The sequence below is a fragment of the Centroberyx affinis genome, unplaced genomic scaffold (genome assembly GCF_046629955.1).
Source record: "Centroberyx affinis isolate AG114_WGS23_722 - 3 ecotype Tasmania unplaced genomic scaffold, CSIRO-AGI_Caff_v1 ptg001077l_1, whole genome shotgun sequence".
Taxonomy (NCBI): Eukaryota; Metazoa; Chordata; class Actinopteri; order Beryciformes; family Berycidae; genus Centroberyx; species Centroberyx affinis.
In genome coordinates this window covers 18,364-32,478 of record NW_027279624.1, presented here as the reverse complement: position 1 = coordinate 32,478, position 14,115 = coordinate 18,364, and the positions used below count along the sequence as shown (strand labels likewise).

Below are 14,115 nucleotides of genomic sequence, written 5' to 3'. Positions count from 1 at the left end.
CCTTTCCTTGTTCTCACCCATAAATCACATTATCTTTACCTATCTTCTCTTCTATGTGTACCTGATCATGCTCTTGGCTTATTTATGTTTTTTGACAATTTGAGACATATTTATTTCTTTTACCTTACAACTGAGTGCTTGTAATGTTGGTAATCTAATAAATGAAGCTTAATCTGCTACTCTTTGAAATCTCTTTGAGAGCTAAATGACTAAAAATGTCAAATATATCCCTGTTTCTTATGGGTTTTAAATTCAAACTGTATCTGACGTTCTGCTGTAACTTTCCCCTGTTAAAGGCATATCAGTATCTCCGTGAGGAGGTGAAGACCTTCCAAGGGAAGCCAATTAAGGTAGGTTGTATGGAAAAACAAATACTGACCTAACAGTGTCATACAAAGTGACAAACAAAATCATTGTCAATCATAAGACTTCCCTCACTCAGGTCTGTATTGCTCTACAAAGCTGAACTTCAGTAACTACTTTATGCATGTTGTAAAAGTCAAACTTAAACGTTGACAACAAAAATTATGGGGGTAATTACTACTTAACTATATACCATCCACTTCTGTATCAACAATACTTTTGGCTGGACAGGAGATAAACTTTCCCCAGCATCACTACTTGTGCAGTTAGTGTTCTTTGGCTTTCGAGGGCAGTGTACATACAATGAGTCATATGCAAAGCTCACAGCATCATGTACTGCCATAGTCGAGCTTTAACAACTCCCATCAGGTCATAAGTTCAGGAAACCACCGGCTAAATCAGACAGATTGAAGTTCTCGTTTGTGCCAAAAACCTGCTTCACTCCAGTGGATGGCGTCTCCACCTCATGGCCCCATTTTCCTGATTGTTCCGTCTACTTCTGTTTCATCTACTGTGCCATGTTTGCTTCGGAGGGATATCTATTTTTTTGTTTATTGTGATTATGTTTTTTGCTTCAAGCCAAATTTCCCATTAGCGACAAAGTCTTGAGCATTGAATTTTTATTAGCGAAGAACAGGACAAAGATATACTTCCTTATACATAATTCAGCGCAGTGTCACACAGAAACCCATATGGAGGTCCGAGGTGGAGGAGTCGCACAAATCTGCACTTAAGAGGTTCAGTTAGAGGTTGCGTGACATCACACTTTTAAGTAGTTCCATTAATTTATGAAAATCCCCTTTTACACCACTTAACAAATGCATTGCTTGGCAGAGCTGCCTTGATGCCCGACTGCGCACAGCTATATGAAGCTATAGTAACTTTACATATATGTAAAGTCACATGTAATCATCTACAGTCTGGTATGTCTTGCACTGTATGTGGTGACATTTGGTGCTGTCCCTGCCATAGGGACAGCACCAAATGTCACCAAGGCAAATGTCTTTAATTTTATATTTAGTGTATAAATTTGTGGTGAATAGATTCTGTTGCAGTGCATGAAGATGACATTTGTTTGCAAGCCACATTGGCTGATAGATTTGAAGACTCAACGGTCTGCTTTCACTGATTGACCAGCCATGTACACGTTCAAAACATAATGGGACCTCCAAATCACGGCTGGCTACTTGCCCAAGTGGCTGGTAGAGAAGATAAACGTCCGCCAGCTACTGCCAAAACCTATTAGCGTTTGGTTCAAATCAAGCAAAACGCTTTTCCAAATCTCTTTGAAGCAACAGGTTTGTCACACAGTGTGTAACAATAAACAAAGGGCACGAATGCAGATTAAAAACAAGGTGATAAAAGGTAGAACAAGACGTAGAACAAGTACAAGACAAACTCGAAGAAAGTAGGGCTGAACAATTAATCAAAATTTTATCGAAATCGCAATATGGCCTACTGCAATTTTCAAATCGCAGGAGGTGCAATATTTGTTAAAGGTGAAATGTGTCAAAATACCATTTTAAATTAAATATTGTCGTGCTGCAGAGATGTCCTGGCCTACACATCATATTCTACAGACTTAAGAAAACATCTTTGTTTGGTACAGATCCCTGCAAAAATCACACCATAATCATTTTTATATGTTTTTCAATGAAAATGAGAATAATGATGTAAAAATGATCATTCCCTCTAATATCACAAATCATATCGCAATTGCAATATCAGTGAAAATAATAGCAATTAGATATTTTTTCAACGTCGTTCAGCCCTAGAAGAAAGTATCCATGTCGGTGGCGGCTGGTGTTAATTTCCCACCTTGTAATCTGGTTCTCCCCACCAGGCGCGGATAAAGGCGAAGGCAATCGCTATCAACACTTTCATGCCAAAGAACGGTTACCGGCCGGTGGAGGTGAACCCGTACGCCCAGCAGCGCTACACGTCCTACTACATCCCGCCGGTGTACAGCCCGCAGCAGCAGTTCCCCCTGTACAGCCTCATCACGCCGCAGGCCTGGTCAGCCACACACAGCTTCATCGACCCCACACTGGTAAGGAGCAGCTGCAGCGCTTCACTTCTTACACTCTAGGATTGTACTTATTACTGCTACTAACAATTCTCTTCTCAAAAATGATCAAGGATATAGAAGTCAACATATAGGCTATGGTCCTGAAGAGGTCAATGCGTAAATATTGCTAGGGTTAGCAGTGGGGATGGGACGATCTACTTATCTCATGATACGATTCGATTCACAATATGAGGTTCACGATATGACGATATGACCAGGATATGATGTAATAAATAGAAGTTCAATGACAAGAAAGTATGACTGTGCAGAATTACGTTTATTTCTGAGCCACAAATCTTTCTAGCGATGGCACTGGCTTGCTAGAATGTCATTATAACGTGCAAATAATATGGAGAGCTTGTGAAACTGTGATGGTCAAGCCGTTTTCATTTGTGATTACTACAGCAGGATAAAATGTAGCTAATGTCACGATCCATTTTTCTGCCCCACGATACGTTTTGTCACAAGGATTTTAGCTTTGGGTCAGCGTTAGGACCAGAGACTTGAAAGGACAAGGCTTAATAAATTGAGGGATTAATTTCCAAAACACTAGATATCAATCATTACCTCAAGTTCATTGTTCAATAACTCTATAATGTAGAGTCTCCAGTCATAAAAGTGCCATCATTTTGTCAACCAAGAATTTCATTTGTCTATTATTAGTTATTATTATCGTTTTATATACAAATGAGTGCCAGAGCAATCATGTATCAAGATTTGTCCTTAAGTATGCCGATGACTCGTGAGTCTTCTGCAGGGTGTGGAGCAAGATCATGGCCCAGTCCTTGATGAATTTGTTAACTGTTAACTAGTTTGTGACCAGTCTTTCCTCCAAATAAATGTGGCTAAGACCAAAGAAATGTTTATTGATTTTCTGAGGAGGCCCCTTCCCCCTGCCCCTGCACCGTGTGTGATTTAGGTTGAGCCAGTGGCAACAGTGCAGCAATATAAGTATTTGGGCACTGTCCTAGACGAGAAGCTTAAATTTGATGCAAATACAGATGCCATATGTAAAAAAGGCAAATCAACGGTTGTTTTTTTTTTAAGGAAGTTGCAAAGTTTTAATGTGGACATGACGCTGATGAAAATGTTTTATTCTTCTTTTATTGAGTCTGTCCTTTCTTCTTCTATGATTTGCTGGTTTGGCAGTCTTGGTCTTAAAAATAGGAACAAAATTGTCAAGCTGTGCCATAAAATTACTGGTGCTACCCTGTGTGAAGTAAAGGCCATCTTAAAGGCACAGACTATTGTTTTGGACCCTCACCATCCTTTACATGTTGAGTTCCAGATGCTTCCATCAGGGCGGAGGTTTAGTCTCCCCAAAGGCAGCACTAATAGATACAGATTGTCCTTTGTTTCATCTGCTACTGGTTTTTTAAACAAACTATAACCCCGGATGTCATCGCGTCTTTCTTTTTTTCCATGAGTCATGGTGACAGTGTAGGAGATATGGATCTTGTGCTGTGTTGTGTATGATGTATCATATGTATTGTGTTGGGCTAATGTCTGCAAAGCAAATTGCCCCTCGGTGACATTAAAGTTTTTTGAATCTTGAATCTGAATCTATTATCCTTTTTAAAAGTACCATAATTTTAATTTAGTGCTAAAGATTATTTTGTAGGTAAGGTAGGTTTGTAAAATTGTGGACCAAACCTCACTTTGAAACAACTCACTGAGTTGTGTGACAATTTAAGGAAGTAATGATGGCCAAAACTTTCAAGTCTCTTTCTACCTGCACTTGGTGTCAATAGTCTGTTCCTTATTTTACCGCCTAAATTTGTCTTGTAGACTTCCTGTAACTGATGCATCTCTTCTTTCTGTTTACCAGGTTACTCCATTTCACAACACCCAGTTCATCAACGGATTTACCACGTCACACAGTTTTAAACCGACGACGTCCCCTCTCACTGTCAGACACTACTCGCCCAGGAATAGGTTTGTATCCGAGGCTTAGTGGCGAGAGAGGCGGTCCTGTAACTTTAAGGTCACGGGTTCAAGCCCCACAATAGCCAGTGTGTCTATAAACAGCCATGTGACCTGCCAGTCCTTAAACAAGACAGTGCAGGTCTTGGAAAAGTCTTAGAATGTCTTTAATCATGGTCTTAAATCAGGTCTTGGATGCAGTCAAATTTAGTATTTTTTATTTATAATTTTTTTGTGTTAAAAAATGTTCAGGTTTCGTTTTTTTTTTTTCAGTGAGGAATGGGTCTAAACACGCAGACCCACTATTTTTTGATAGACCTTCATTCGTTTTCATTTTGCAACTAACGATTATTTTCGATTATTATCGATTAATCTATCAATTTTTTCAATTAATCATTTAGTCTATAAAATGTCAAAAATGACAAATGCCCATCAGAAGTTACCAGACCCCAAAATGATTCTTAAAATTGCTTCCTTAGTCTGACCAGCAGCCAAACAAAACCCCCCCAAAGTATTCTTTTCATAATGATATGAAACAGGGAAATCAGCAAATCTTAGCATTTGTGAAGCTGTAACCAGCAAATGTTTGGTATTTTTACTTTAACTCTAATGACTAAAAGGATGAATCGATTATCAAAATTCAAATTGACTTGCTAAATGAGTCTTTTATTTCATTCTAACAGGCATCAAAAAGGTGTTAAAATATTAAACACAACTCGATGAAACTTAAAGACACACTCGTTGAATAAAAGCGTGTCTGACTCCTCCAGGAATCACAGTAAACCTCACCTGAGGCCGGCCATCCCCACAGCGGACCGTAGCTCCGGGCTCCTGGACAGCCCGGGCCTGTTTCCCAGCTTCCCCAGCGAGCGGCTCCTCAACGGGGTTCGCAGCAGCCCGCCGACGCGGCTCCCCACCAGCCAGCCCCGAGCCAGGTTACCCTCCACCGTGGCCTTCCCCCGGAGGGACGGCGTGGGCACGGGCCGCGTCGCCGAGCCCGTCACCACAGACTACTCCCTGGGCATGGGCCGAGGAAGGTACGGCACCGTCGCTTTTACCGTTTCTCCATTCCACAATCTTTTATTTTTAATAATTTTATTTATATAGCACTTTTTAAAACACACAGTTACAAAGTGCTTCACATATAAAATACACACATACAAATGCAAGTATACAGACATACCTACATACAGACATACATAGATACATACAAACACACCAACAAACACATGCATATGACACGTTAGAAAAAGTTAAAGCACACGACCAAAATAAACAAAACTGAAGTACACAAACACAAGTGCCATGATGCATCCCTACAGGGCCTACTGTGGTACAATACTAGTATCATGCTGTCCTTATACTGGGCCTGCTATGGTACAATATTGGTACCTTGTTGTACCTATAACACAAGTTAGGGTTAGGAATTGGGTTGAAATTATAGAAAAAGGTTTTGAAATGTATGAAAAAATGTTGTTGTACCTTCTGGATATTCATACAACAATACCTTTTTTGCAGTTTTGGACCGCTGCCATCTTATATATGCTGATATTTGTGGCTGTGAAGAATAATCTAAATATATTTACCAGGGGCAAGATAACTAACTGTGTAAATCACGTTGAACATCAAAATCTTCAAATTAAGAAATTAAGGTCCTCTTACTATGGATAAAGTTCACTGTCAGTACCCATTGGTTCAGAGCGTTTGTGTACGTTGTTTTATCACCATGGTGACCAAATCAAACTGCACAAAGTACTAATGGAAGAACATACCATACTGCACCAGTATGAGTACGCTTATACAGCGGAGAAACATGTTTATTCACCAGGTAGGCTACAGTCAACTAGGGCTGCAACTAACGATTATTTTCATTGTCGATTAATCTGTCGATTATTTTCTCGATTAATCGATTAGTTGTTTGGTCTATAAAATGTCAGAAAATGGTGAAAAATGTGGATCAGTGTTTCCCAAAGCCCAAGATGACGTCCTCAAATGTCTTGTTTTGTCCACAACCCAAAGATATTCAGTTTACTGTCATAGAGGAGTAAAGAAACCAGAAAATATTCACATTGAAGAAGCTGGAATCAGAGAATTTTGACTTCTTTTTCTTAAAAAATTACTCAAACCGATTAATCGATTATCAAAATAGGTGGCGATTAATTTAATAGTTGACAACTAATCGATTAATCGTTGCAGCTCTACAGTCAACGCACCAGATTTTGTGTTTTCAGCACCGATGCAGAGACACGTTGACAACTAACAAAGAAATAAAACAAAATCTCCTGACATATGGTACAACAACAGGAACTTAAATGCAGTGCAAGACATGCAATAGACTGATTTTATTCATGAAGGATAAGAATGCATACACCGCTCTACAAATACACATTCACCATTAATCACTTTCTACTGCAGTACAGCTGCATATTAAATTGTTGATTACTGACCACTGACCAAGTGATTTGACAATATATCACATTCTCATGTCTGGTTAATCTGGTGTAGAACTGATATGTTTTTCCCATGTGGATGCTGCACGTTGTGGTGTAAGGCGATGGCATGCTCCAGGCAGAATGCATGTTTTGTAAATTGAAGGTGTTCTCTTTCTTAAAGGAAAAATGTTTCTGCTTCTAGGAAAAAGAGGGACGAAAAGTTTACAGTAAGTACTTTTTTTTTTAATCTATCCATCTAGTCTTATCCATCTTGTCATTCTGATCCATTTATATTTTAATTATCTCATGAATCTAGCTATCCTATCTTGTTAATTTATCTCTCTCCATCGTATTAATCACTCTTTCTATCGAACAAGCAAACACAGAAAGCCTGACTAGTCTTATCCTTAAGGGAGTAAAAAAATATCAGCATTAGCAGAGCTGTTGCCGGACATCTGATTGACTCCCAGTATTGCTGTGGTCTGGGTTTATATGTTTGCTGTGCTGGAGTGTTTCCTTTTTCCCTTTCTGAGCGTTGTGCTGACTGTGTGTTTGATGCCGTCATGCCAGAGAGTGACGCCTCAGTCGCCTCCGCCTCCCAAACCCCCGTCTCCGAGCTTCGAGCTGGGCCTGTCCAGCTTCCCCCCGCTGCCCGGGGCGGCCGGCCAGCTCAAGACCGAAGACGTGTTCGACAACCGGCTGGCCAGCAGCGTGGTGGTGGGCACCGCTAAGGAACGGGTAGGGAGTCACGTCAACACACACACACACACACACACACACACACACACACACTGGGCATCTTCCTGTTGAGGATGTGTTATATTGTAGATAGATAGGTGCTTTATTATCTCATCCTAGCACAGTGGTTCTCTATCTTTTTGGCTCGTGGCCCCTTTAAACGAAGCAATTGCTACTCAAAACCCCCGCCACAAGTGTGCGGACTTGAACCAAAGAATGATTTTCCCTTCCCCTCTAGTTGTTGACTTGATTCATTATCAGAGGAGGCAAAGGCTAAAAACTATTCAGTATTTTCTCAGCAAATATGAGTAGTTTTCCAGGATATGAATCCCTGGAATATCATGGAATTCAGAGAGGTGTGGGGGAAGTCCGGGAATTTGATTAATTCTCAGGAGAAGTCGGGGAATACCAGGAAATTTTATAAATGAGTCTCTTTATAGGATTGTAGTAGAATGTGTTTTCCATCTTGTTTCACACATTCATTGCATTAGCAGGTAGGGTTGGCTTCCGTTACCTGGTTCTGTTTTGGAACCGGTTCCATTTGGAAAAAAAATACACAGATTCTTTCATCCCCAAGTCGAACGAATCCTCTTAACGATTCAGTCCAACTGTAGTGGAAACCAGGCTGTTGGCCCCTTTAGAAAAGCAACATTAACAAACCAATAAGGAGGAATATTTTAAGTTTATGGAAGCGCTCCATCTTGGTTATGGAAAGACGTCACATCAGGGCACACACACAGCGGGAATCCTCTGTTTCTGGTAACCATATTCGTATTCACGGCTACATTACTGAATGTTTTATTACTGCAAACACATTTCTTTTGGTAGATTAAACACAGGCACTAGTTTGATTTCCAATTTATATTTGGTATCTCGTATATCGTAGGTATTTAGCCGACGATCTTTTCCATATCAACTTGGAGTCAGTGCAACTTTGGCATAACGCTGTTGCCATGTGATGAATAATTTTGTAATAAAGACAAGTTCGCTGCATGGAGAGAAGTACATCATGGCAAAGGGAATGGTGCAGTTCTCTGACAAGGGTCAGACTAACCAGGCTTATATCTTCAAGGACAGCCACCTGCAAGCCTCCCCCCTCCCAGTATCTCATGATGGTGTTTGTACGGATGTTGTATAAGTGGGTGTCAGGAACAATAGGATCTTGTCTAGGCATGACAGTCATAAACCCTCACATGGAGAGCACATGAAAGCACATGATGAGCTCATGACAATCAATACATCAAATAATCAAATAATAAATCAATACATTGGAATAGTACGTATTTTCTCTACATTTTTTCACATGTGAAAACCTTGAAACTCCAATTTTGGTGATTTTCATGGTTTCAACTGCAGGACTACATGCTCTTCTTTGGGTTGAGGAAATTCTCCAACCTTTTGGGCTTATGAAACTCTTTAAAAACATCAGGCTAAAGACCGAGCTGTTTTTCTTAGCTCCTGAAAAGTTGACATGTTGGAGATACAAGGTTTTCACTTGACATCGACTTACAGCTTCAGTTCTCGGGTCGCCGACATTACCAGCAACCAATAGTAATGGATCCAAGGTTCAAAGCCACAGCACCGAGACAATAGATGTGACAAATATTCCTATCCCTACGACACTTATGTTTAAAGGAAAGATGCAGGGCAAAGAAAGCACTTCTTTCTTTTTTTTTTCAAAACTTTATTTAAAGAGTTTTGCATTTATATAAACATATACACACATGAACAAACATACTGAACTCGCACAAACATAACCCTGCATAGTACCCACCCCTAATCCCTCACTACCTCCCCCTGGGACCAAGAGCACACTCAAAAGGAAGGAACAATGAAATTAGGCAGATTAGCAAACATTTAGGGGAGAGAAGAAAAAGTAAAGGAATAAATTTAATGATAATACCTAAATAAATGTATCCATCTCTTGAAGGGGGGGTGTTTGTTGGATTTCCAATTCATGAGAATTAATCTGCGTGCTATGAGGCTACTAAATGCTGTTGCTTTCTTTTGTGCATTTGTGGCATGAGTTTCCACTGGTGTCACTCCAAGCAAAGAAATCACTTCTGATTGCTAATTGAAAAATGTGTTTCAGCTGTCACTCATCCAAACTTGTCTTTTCCCGTCTGTGTTGTCACTGCAGAATGTAAGTGTTGATGCCAGTTCTGGAGGCGCTCTGTCTCCCGGAGGCCCCAAAGAGCCTCTCCGGACGTCCTCCTCCCCGCTGCCCACGAGCTTCCAGCCCACACCGGCCTCGGCCCCGACCCCGGCCTCGGCCTCGGCCCCGCCCCCGGCCGCCGGCCCGCCCCATGGCCCCGCCCCCTCCCTCCCCACAGTGTAAGAACCACATGCACGAGACTCACCATTTTTTTAGCTTTAGGTGTTCGGTTTGAAATGTGTTGCAGGATTGGATGGTTAACTTTTTCATCCACCATGCCACAGTGGCTGGTGGATTCAAGATTTTACAAACCACTTTCACCATTTGACCAGCTAAAACACTAAAAAAAACTTATGGCTGGTAGAAAAAGGTGCCAGACAGCCAAAGATAAACCCATATTTGTCTAGTGGCTGGTGGTAAACACTGTAGATTGTTTGTGTTTTGTGGTTTAAATTAAGATGATCGCACTAATCAGACTTAGGAGGTTGGTTTTCCCATCTAACAGAAATTATAAGATAAATGGCAATCTCCCATTAGAAATTAGTTCTATCAAAAAACTAACATCCAAAAAAAAAAAAAAAAAATCACATGCCTGATGAATAGTCAATATTCTGTTAATATTAGCACTTATTAACATTGTTCAGAAAAGTCCTTCACAATTTATTTATTTTGTGATAAAGCCTTTCATGACCTAAACCCACCCTCCACCACCCGTTCTAATGCCGTTGCCTCCTCTGTGTGTGTGTGTGTGTGTGTGTGTGTGTGTGTGTGTTCCAGGGAGGTGAAGGTGTCGGAGGTGAAGCAGAAGGAGGTGCAGGTATCGGTGGAGCGGGTTCCCGGCACTCTGTCCACTGCAAGCAAATCGGTGCAAGTCAACGGTGCTGCCACAGTCAGTATTGATTTCTTCTTCTCCTACACGGGCCGTTTTAATGCTTACTCCCTCTCAGACGTCCCAGGCCCCGAGGGATCGATCCCAACATGAACAGAAAGGGGGGGGAAATTAATCGTGCCTTAATTCTGCACCGCCTAGAATTGATTTTGATTATGGACGAGTCAATTTCTCGCACCTATGTACACCATCTAGAACCATGAAATAAACAAGTTGTAGATATTGAATAAAGGTGCAGGAAAATGACTGTCCATAACATTTACTTGCAACTGCTGCAGGGGAAAGTTATTCTGTCATTTAGGATTGCATTTTTCTCTATCCAATAGCTCAACTCATAAAACAGGGGGAGAAAAAACTGGTAAATCTTAAAGAAATGTATACTTTGGCTGGAAAAACAACCAAAGCTTCAATTACCCCTCGCTTAGTTTATTATCATAGTGATAAAACACAATGACAAAATATAGATACTGTTGCAGCAAATAGTGAAAGGATACAGCAAAGAATAATAGAATCTTAACAAGAATATAGCAACTGGAGGTTAGATCACCACATCGTCTCTGTCGGGTAAAAACCTGACACTATCTCTATAATGTAAAATTTTCTGGAACTAAGGAAAAGCAGACATGTTTTTAGCTTGATGATGATGCATTTTTCAGTTTATTCTGTGGGTTTTGGGGACCATGTCATCCTTCAGTTGAAGTTCAAACATGAAAATAAATCAAAATTGGAGTTGCAAGGTTTTTCACATAGAAGCAGCGATATGCAACTGATAGTTTCAACACAGAAGAACATGTTTAGTAGAATGTGTGAATGGAAAGTATGGGGAAAAGTATAATCACAGCATTATGAAGGCGTGCAAAAAAACAGCAGAGTAACTTAACGAGACAATGAATGAATGCAACATTTACGATTGGAAAACACACCAAAACTATGAAAACATGCAGTACAATATAGGAACATAAAAAAAAAAAAACCATAAAATGTGCACCAAATTTGCATGAACAAATGTATAAAAGGCCATACATATGTACAGACAGTGTTAAGGTGTGTAAACGAGTGTTATTAAAAAATAAACTATACACCTTGTCATTTTACTCACTTTACAGGCTTGGAGCCAGAGAGGCATAAATAGGCTCTGGCAAAATTTACAGAGGAGTAGAAACAAAAAAAGTGGACTTAACTTTGATCAACTGTTGTAAATATCTTTTGATAATGATAATATCTTCACTTCATTACACAAGTAAAGAGATATTTTACTACATAGATTTCTTATAGATCTAATTTTCACCCAAAATGCCAGTTATGCTCTTCTGGCTCCAAGCCCTCGATATGTCCGTTGTTACGTTGCATAAGAAACCCCCCCCCCCTCCTCCTCCCCCTCCCCCCCCTCCCCCAGTCTAACCTGACTGTCTGTCTCTGGTTGTTTCCTCCCAGGAGCTGAGGAAGCCCTCCTACGCCGAGATCTGCCAGCGGATTAAGGACGCCCCGACACTACAGCAGCCGCAGGCCCCCAAGGAAGCCAAGCCGGCCTGCGCTGCCCCCGCAGGCGAGGAGAGGAAGTGCCCCGACGCCTCGGCCCCCGCCCCGGCCCCGGCGGGCGACGCCAAGCCCAGAGAGACATACCCCCCCTCCTCCTCCTCCTCCTCCAAGCCCGGCCCGGCGGCCGTCACCCCGGGCCGAGCCCAGCGGGACGGCCGGAGGCCGGCCACGCGGTGGCCCTCCCCGCCCCCGCACCCAGGGAAAACCCCCAGCAAAGATCCCCACCACACGCCCCCCAAGTCCCCGCAGTAGGGTGACCCCCCCCACCCCCCCTCCTCGAGTCCCCCCCCCTCTTCCCCATCCCTCCACAAATGCGTAAAAAAGTCAGGGCTACTCAATACTTATATCCCAGAATCACCAGTCACAAACAAGCATAGAGGACGCCTTCTTTTCTGGATCAGGGCTTGCAGACAAAAAGCACTTTACTGTGCATGTAGAGCACCGTTTCATTCTTTTTATTCTATTTATTTGCTTTTTTTTTTGTTTTTATTTTAATTTCAGTTTTATTTCTCCTTTTCTCTTTTGCATTACGTAGATGTCAGTCTGTAACTTGGCGCAGACAACAGTGGAATTTATTCATTGTGTCCAAACTGCCTTCCGGGATTTAAATTAGTGTTGTGAGGAGCAGGGCATTGGTGGAAGCCACCCCAGTGGGATGATGGGAAATAGTGCATACAACAGACTCCATCTTGTTTGGTTCTAACAGTGAGGGGAGTGTTTGCATGTTGTGTGGTACATGTGGCACAGTTGTGCAACTTTATGTAGCTTAATTGTGGGTCATAATTAGCAAATCAGACGGTGTATTGTTTTTTTTTTTGTTTGTTTTTTTTACATATTCTCATCCATATGCAAGACTAACACTTTCATCTCATCACAACAAGACTCGGATCCTTTCGTTTACATCCTCTCTAAGTGATTTTTTGCGGATTTATCCTTTATTCACACTAGATGACTTTTCGCTTGCCAATTATGGAATCTCACAAACTAATTTTTACACCAGCCTGGCTTTGTTTGCGTACCGTTGTTGACTATCGGTAAAGTTACTTACAACTAGTAATCATCGCTGGGTGCTGGTTGGTTTGAGAGCGCCTTAGTGTTTTCTTTCTAATATTTTTTTTTACTGTAAAGAATCACTGCTTCCCTCAGCTGTCCCCCCCTCCCCCCCCCAGACGTTCTTACTATGCTCTGACACTGCTAGCAACGACATCGCCGTGCTTCTGTCCGCTGGCCGATTTTGAACTCGCTGATCGCTCGCTCTAGTGTTTCAGCAGCAGGCGGGGCATGTACGTATCCGCCGACAACGGGCCGCAACCAAATCTTTGCTTGATGACGAATGAGGAAATGAGGCTGCTGTTGTTTTTGTTCTGACATTCGGTGACTTGTTTGTCCAGTTGCTGGCGGTGTGTGTGTGTGTGTATGTGTGTGTGTATGTGTGTGTCTTACAAAGCGTGTGGCTCGTCGGGGGTTCAGTTGAATTTCCCCCGGCAATTGTGTCCTGGGACAAGCAGAGCAAGCTATCGTAATCGCCAGCCGGCACCTGTAACGCTTTCCTCGCTTCTCGTTTCCTATCAAACTGTGGAATAATACGATCAGCGGGCACATAACTGCTGAGGGAAGACGCAGCTCGATTCAGGCTATGTTTTATGAAAACGGCCGGTTCTCATTTGAAGCAGTTCGGCTTGTTCTGGAGTTGAGGCAACGTTGGTGGAGCTGGGATGGGGGGAATTAACACCAGCTACCATTCAGATGCTTGGTAAATTTTGGTTGTTAGTGTGACACTTTGGCGGGGATCCAACCGTCCTTTTGGAGGTCCTGTTCGTCTAAATATTCTAAACAAAAGTTCCTGTAAAATAGTCAAAGTGATGAAGGGTTTATTTTGGGATTTGTCAGCCAAGTGCAAGTTTCCCATCCTGCCTAAAACGCACCGACCTGGACACGGGTTCAATTGGGAGTTGTGGTACAGAAAGGCGACTGCAGTCGAGACGGTGGGACGTTTCTGTTCAAATTC

The 14,115-nt window shown here is 41.8% G+C and overlaps 1 protein-coding gene across 1 annotated transcript in view; it reads left to right on the top strand.

Annotated features, from left to right (window-relative positions):
* The window catches only part of larp4b (La ribonucleoprotein 4B), a 30,123-nt gene extending 17,764 nt beyond the window's left edge, over positions 1–12,359 (top strand). The window contains exons 8-16 of the mRNA XM_071523219.1: positions 297–350; positions 2,207–2,413; positions 4,260–4,366; positions 5,125–5,391; positions 6,989–7,013; positions 7,357–7,524; positions 9,665–9,858; positions 10,457–10,568; positions 12,003–12,359. Coding sequence (XP_071379320.1) covers positions 297–350; positions 2,207–2,413; positions 4,260–4,366; positions 5,125–5,391; positions 6,989–7,013; positions 7,357–7,524; positions 9,665–9,858; positions 10,457–10,568; positions 12,003–12,359 — 1,491 coding nt within the window. The remainder of the gene's footprint in view (positions 1–296; positions 351–2,206; positions 2,414–4,259; positions 4,367–5,124; positions 5,392–6,988; positions 7,014–7,356; positions 7,525–9,664; positions 9,859–10,456; positions 10,569–12,002) is intronic.
* The last annotated feature ends 1,756 nt before the right edge of the window (positions 12,360–14,115 follow it).